Source organism: Bidens hawaiensis, unplaced genomic scaffold (genome assembly GCF_021521415.1).
Source record: "Bidens hawaiensis isolate Kalapana, Puna unplaced genomic scaffold, B.hawaiensis_p1.1 tig00028587_1, whole genome shotgun sequence".
NCBI lineage: Eukaryota > Viridiplantae > Streptophyta > Magnoliopsida > Asterales > Asteraceae > Bidens > Bidens hawaiensis.
Window position 1 is genome coordinate 90,444 of NW_027494685.1, and position 6,836 is coordinate 97,279.

Sequence of the window (6,836 nt, forward strand, 5' to 3'; positions counted from 1 at the left end):
GCCCCGGGAAAAGTTACGGCGGGTCAATTCTGACTCCCGCGGACCAAACGTTTCCTCAAACCAACCAACAACTAAGACCACGGGCCACAAGCAAAGCTTCTGCAGGGCAAGTGACCTATAGCGGAACAATTACGGGTCAATTTCGGCTCCCGCAGATCACACAAAATTTATGGCGGGTCAATTCGAGCATCCTCAGACAGCGAGGAAAGCTTCGGATAGTCAGCAGCGGCTTCCGATAAACTCCATGCGGGCCATATATGAATCATGCAGGTCACGTATGTACGACGGTGGACTAAACGTCAGTCACCACGTGTCTTTACTGTGCTCCGAGCTCCGATGAAATTATAATACTCTGTTTCAAGCGAACAAAAAGAGAAAGATGGTAGATATATTATTATGGTGGTGAACTGGTACTCCATTCAAACACCTTTAACGTAAACATTGTCAGTAGCAGCACATGGCCATAAATTCTTTAAATAGAATTAATTTTCAATTTTCACAAGAGTCCCCTAAACTATTATGTCATATTTATCATGGAACAAAAGTATAAAGTTGAGTATTCACACTCCGCCTCTCTTACCGTGCATCAAGATATGACAGGGGTTGAATTCTACTACAAAAGGTCCTCTCTTTTTATTTGTGTTGGTTCAAAAAAAAAAATAAAAAAATTCAATGCTACTAACATTATTTAGCAGCAATGAACTGGGGGACTATCATGGTATATCACCACTACATTAGCGCAATGGAAGACATCCGAATATTAGGTTGGGCACACCTCATAATTCGCCTAAGGATGGAAGACATCCGAATATATAGGTTGGGAATCCTAATAAACCCGCTCGGCTACGCGCCGAATATTAGGTTGGGCACACCTCATAATTCGCCTAAGGATGGAAGACATCCGAATATATAGGTTGGGAATCCTAATAAACCCGCTCGGCTACGCGCCGAATATTAGGTTGGGCACACCTCATAATTCGCCTAAGGATGGAAGACATCCGAATATATATGTTGGGAATCCTTATAAACCCATACGGCCATGCGCCAAACTTAAAGGTTGGGAATCCTCATAAACCCATAAGGCCACGCGCCAAACATAAAGGTCGGGAGCCTAATAATATCCCAAATGGCCACGAGCCAAACATAAAGGTCGGGAGCCTAATAATATCCCACATGGCCACGCGCCAAACATAAAGGTTGGGAGCCTAATAATATCCCACATGGCCACGCGCCAAACTTAAAGGTTGGGAATCCTCATAAACCCATAGGCCACGCGCCAAACTTAAAGGTTGGGAATCCTTATAAACCCATACGGCCACGTGCCAAACTTAAAGGTTGGGAATCCTCATAAACCCATAGGCCACGCGCCAAACTTAAAGGTTGGGAATCCTCATAAACCCATAGGCCACGCGCCAAACTTAAAGGTTGGGAATCCTCATAAACCCATAGGCCACGCGCCAAACTTAAAGGTCGGGAGCCTAATAATATCCCAAACGGTCACGAGCCAAACATAAAGGTCGGGAGCCTAATAATATCCCAAACGGCCACGCGCCAACGTAGGTTGGGCACACCTCATAATTTGCCCGAGGATGGGAACCTTGTAATACATCCACTTTTAGTTGATATGTTTTTGCAGGTTCGGCTACGAGTCGCACAAGCACCTATGACATTATTATTATCGTCTGGCCGTTTGTGCCTCCATTATTATTTTGAAGACAAGCCGGGATAGTCATCCTGCGTAGAAGAGTCCCTTGTGGGCCAGTCATTATCATCATATTATAGCTCATAAGCCGCAACTCGCGCATGCTTCATTATTTTATAGCTCGTAAGCTGCCTCGCGCGCAAGTTGCATTACATTATTATCGAGATGCGCACTCTATCTTTTATCAGGCCCCGCGCCACTATTGTTATGATGTGTGCTATATCTTATTCATGCCAGTGCACCATTATTATCATAAGGATCACAACATGTCACCATCATGGAGAAAACCTCTCAAAACTCAAAAACAATAAAGACAAGACCGAAGAAAGGGGAAAAAACCGCCTCATATCCTAACACACCTTATGAAGTCCAGCGCTCCACCTAAACGCTTGCACGCCTAGGAGCAACACTGGACTTGGGGGGGCTTGTAGGGGTATGGTACTAAACTCGGCTTACGACCTTAATTTATTATGTCTGGCTTATTTTATTATATGGACTAATACAATATTATTGGGCTGAGGGGGTTTTGTGGAGGTAACCCTAACTGGGCTAGGCCCATTAGGGTACCATGATGGTGGCCATGAGGCTCCCTATGTAAGGAGGTCTCCACCTCCTTATTAAGGGTTGAGGTTCTCAATAAGAGCCATCACCATAACCATTTTTGTGTCTGTAAACAAGAGATCCTCGAGATTTCTTAGCAGTCACCTCCACACCCCCGTATTTCCATGACAGATCTCAAGCTACCGGAGAAGAAGATGAAGTCGTGGTTCGTTTTATCTCGAACATCGAGAAACATCGTCATGGATTAGGTCAGATTCATTTCATGTTTCTTCAATCACAATCATTAGTTTTTTTAAGCAACTTACACAACCATCTAATATACTTTTAAATAAGTAAAAAGAAAATAGTACACAAAAATGTCATTGATTCATTGGACTAAATAACCTTTGCACCAGTCATTTAATTATTTGTATGCTATGTTACATTAAAAATATAAAACTAATTTTCATTATAGTTAAGCAAAAAAAAATATCAAATACTCGCTGATTTAGAATGAGATCTAATAAATCCCGTAAACCAATCTCGATTCACTTTCTCCATCTCCTGTTGTTCCATTCGGTTTCTCGAAGAAATGAGTACCTTCGATGATGATATAACCCGGACAGGTGGTTAAAGAAGTGACGTGGCACACGAATACCAAACTAAACCACCACCATTACATCAAACACTTTACTCCTCCATTACCACAATGTCCCAAATCCAATCAATCTCTCCTCCTGTAACCCTATCAATGGCCACCGAAAGACCACCACCATCATCCGTCGTCAGAAGAACCACCACCACCAACATGTCCGCCCTTGAAGCTCGACTCTCTCTCGTATTCGCTCAGCGTCTTCACAATCACCATATCCTAATGCTCAATTCACACCTCTACTTTTCAATTAATCTGTTCTATTTTATGTCTAACATTAGGTTTATCTGATTCATTGCAGTTTTGGCTACAGAGATGGCCAAGTACGTGTTTCCTAAGAGGTTCGAGAGCCGTAATTTAGAATGTCAGGTGTTTCTGTAAATTCTAATCTAGATTAATTGATTTTAACTTTTATTTTTGTCTTCTTACTTCATAGGCTTTCAATCTGTTATTTTATTGCTTTTGTTTAGGGGTTCAGTTCGGTTTATTCGGTTAGTTTGTCGGTTTTCTTTTCGGTTTGGTTAATTTAGTTTAATAACCAAAACCAAAATTGGGCTTAAATTTTTTGCTTAGGAATACATGAATTGAAGTATAAATACATGAAGTGAAGGTATAAAGTCATCAACACATTAAGTGAAGGTATAAAACATGAAATGTAAAAGCTACTAATGGATGAAAATATGAATAGTTCGCTTTGGTTAGTTACGGTTAACCTAGGGTACAAAAAAGACTGATAACAGATTGTTGATTGATCGGTCTTTTGTTAATTCCGGTTCGGTTTCAGTTAATGGTTGGGTTATTGCTCAATCCTAGTTTTGTATTTGCAGTTCCGGATCTGGAAACTGTTAAGTTCAAAGTACTGAGTAGAAATGATCAGTATGAAATAAGAGAACTTGAGGTATTGCTATAATTATTAATTCCAGGATTAGTTACAGTTAATTACAGATTAAACTAACTCAATTTATATCAGCCTTACTTTGTAGCTGAGACTACAATGCCAGGAAAGTACGGGTTTGATCTGAACGGTGCATCGCAATCCTTCAATGTTCTAGCTGAGTACCTGTTTGGTAAGGTATTCACTATTCAGTTTTTCATTGTGGGTTTCAGGGTTAAACTTTCAGAAATGCTAAAACGAACGTACTAACTCTTATTGTTTGATCTGTATAAATATATCCTTCCAGAATACAGCAAATGAGGCGATGGAGATGACTACACCTGTACTCACACGAAGGACCCAATCTGGTGGTGAGACAATGGACATGACTACCCCTGTGATAACTAAGAGAGTATGTTCTTTTCATGTCTAAGTAGTATCAATCTTTTTGGGTATGAAATTTGATATTCTTATATGTGTATGTAATATATTTCCATCTTTGATTACTATCCAGTTAGAAGATCAAGATAAGTGGACAATGTCATTCGTCATGCCTTCGAAGTACGGTTCCAACTTACCACTCCCCAAAAATTCTGCTGTGACTATCAAAGAGGTGCCTGCTAGAACTGTGGCTGTTGTTGCCTTTTCAGGTTACTGATTCATGTCTTCATAACATATAAGGAAAAAAAAATCAGTATGATAACAGACTAAGATTTATGAAAAAAATACGGCTCTAAGATTGTCCTGAACCATATCAATTCAGGTTTTGTCACGGATGAAGATGTCATGCGCCGGGAATCAAAACTTCGTGACACCCTAAAGAATGATAATCAATTCAAAGTAAAAAATGGTGCACTGGTGGAAGTTGCACAGGTAATGTGTTAGAAATATCATCTATACGACTATACAATAACATAATAACAAGTATTTTGTATTTTCAGTACAACCCACCATTTACACTCCCTTTTACACGGTGAAATGAGATTTCCCTGGAAGTTGAAAGGAAGCAATAGTAAATCCCCATTCTACAATAGTCAGCAACATGAATATATGATACACAGAAGTTATAAATTATCAGTGTTTGCTGACACAATCACATATGATATGTAAAGTAAAATACTTAATTTGTGTTGGCTGTATATAATATACATAGAATTTATTTGAAAAGGTTTTTTTTTTTTAAATACAAGATGATAAAATATTATGTTAGTTTATGAATACAGTTGAAAATACCGATTACAGACCTTGAAGCCCATAAGGAGAACTTAAGAGATTGCAAAAGACAAAGCTGCCTGCAACAGAAAACATAGCAGGTTAGAAGGATTTAACCATTTATTTGGCAGTGATTGTAAGTGCACTTTAACTGTTTCTTAGATTTTGTAAAACCTATCATAATTAGATGAAATACATTATTTTTTATATCTCTAATTTCATATTGGCATGAGTGACCGCACTAACACAGTTATGTATTGGTTGCACAGATTAATGCCATTATCCACCAATTTGAATCACCAAAAAGAAACTTATTATCATTCAAGTTCATCTCCTGAATTATCATGGATGATATACAACAACATGAGGCTTGGTTTTTCAGGTACTAATCAGAAGATTTGCTACATAATAATTGAGAATATCTGGAATTAGGAAAATTTCTAAATAATTAAGCACACAAACCAAGTGGGTCCACTAGATGAGAACAAAACATGCATATAAGATACTATATAGCAGTTTTCTTGAGCTAAATATACATATCATCTTAGTATCTTTCATGTTATTACACTTTATGCCGATCAAGTTCGACTGTATCTATCAGGGCTTACTGACTACACATTTATGTATGTTGTTGTTAAATTTAGTTTAATTCAGGTATGCTATCTAAAACCGGCTTCCATCTTCCACAGTTTCTATTATCTTCATCTTCAATCACATCCGCCTCATTTGAGCTTTCTTTTTTCATACGCGAAACCAAATCACCTACTGACACTGCTCCTTTTGTCAACATCAACTCCAACTCCTGTTTGGTTATCACCAGCTTTATCCTCACAATTCCATTTCCGGCTTCTGTTTCCGTCCCTGATGCCGGGATGTTCTTCAAATCTGTAGAAACTTCCTGAACTGGCAAGGGGTAATAATGTTTGCTGACTTCTTGACCTGTTTGCATGATTTTATTTAATTGAATTATACAATTCCCCATTTTTTGCTGCTTGTGCTTTTATATAACAAGATACTCTGCTAACAAGAGCTTTTTTTGTAGTATATAGACATGAAACGGTTATATTCTGATTTCTAAGGTTGTTGGGATTAGATTTTTGTTGTATATATAGAAGTAAACTAGGAAGATGCCCCTGTAGTTGCTGATTATTACAGGATTGTCATTTTGCACTTTGGACCCCACATAGATTTTTTGTTGCCCCTCATGCTTAATGGATCTTCTCATAATGATTTCCAAGTTCCCAAATCAATTTTTTATTTGTGGTTGCTTTAATCAAATATATTACTGATTTATTGAGCTAAGCAATATAAAAGTTAGGGATGAAAACAAGCTTGAGGTCGGCTCGTGCGTTGTTTCTGTAAGCCCGAGCTCGGCTCATGAGTTGTTTTTGTAAGCTCGAGCTCGGCTTATTTATCATTTATCAACTAATAACTAGTTTATATGCATTTTTAGTTTTTTTCTTAATTTTGTAATTACAAGATTTATACAAATAACATCATATATATTATTTAGTTATATTTATCACAGGTTTATATATAATATACTTTATTTTATAAGTATATATCTAATACATTAAATAAAAATTATACAAGTAATAGGCTCACGAGTATGCTCGAGCTCAATAAGTGAAGCTCGGGCTTGTTGTTGAAAAGCTTATGTTAAGGCTCGAGCTCGTTTAAGCTAGGCTCAGTTGGAGCTTTTAACAAGCAGATATTGGGTGTAAACGAGCTGGCTTGACTCATTTACAAATTTACAAGAGGTTGCAACTACAACCCAACATATCATTGGTTGATTTGGTTTTGTTTAAAATCTATTAACATAAGATTATAGCTTAAAAGGAAACTCGTTAAATATG

General features: G+C 37.9%; 1 protein-coding gene across 1 annotated transcript; it reads left to right on the forward strand.

The window, feature by feature from the left end:
• The first annotated feature begins 3,611 nt into the window (after positions 1-3,611).
• On the forward strand, positions 3,612-6,458 carry LOC143577438 (heme-binding-like protein At3g10130, chloroplastic). The gene is made up of 7 exons (XM_077061271.1): positions 3,612-3,792; positions 3,865-3,966; positions 4,076-4,180; positions 4,283-4,418; positions 4,532-4,641; positions 4,710-6,317; positions 6,382-6,458. Exons 1-6 carry the CDS (start codon positions 3,682-3,684, stop codon positions 4,743-4,745), a joined length of 600 nt encoding a protein of 199 aa, XP_076917386.1. The 5' UTR covers positions 3,612-3,681; the 3' UTR covers positions 4,746-6,317; positions 6,382-6,458.
• The last annotated feature ends 378 nt before the right edge of the window (positions 6,459-6,836 follow it).

Excerpts from the sequence above, each read along its gene's own strand:
- LOC143577438 (XM_077061271.1), top strand. The coding sequence starts at position 3,682 with ATGGTTGGGTTATTGCTCAATCCTAGTTTTGTATTTGCAGTTCCGGAT. Across the intron at positions 4,419-4,531 it reads GGCTGTTGTTGCCTTTTCAG|GTTTTGTCACGGATGAAGAT; the intron begins GTTACTGATTCA and ends ATATCAATTCAG. Across the intron at positions 4,642-4,709 it reads CACTGGTGGAAGTTGCACAG|TACAACCCACCATTTACACT; the intron begins GTAATGTGTTAG and ends TTGTATTTTCAG.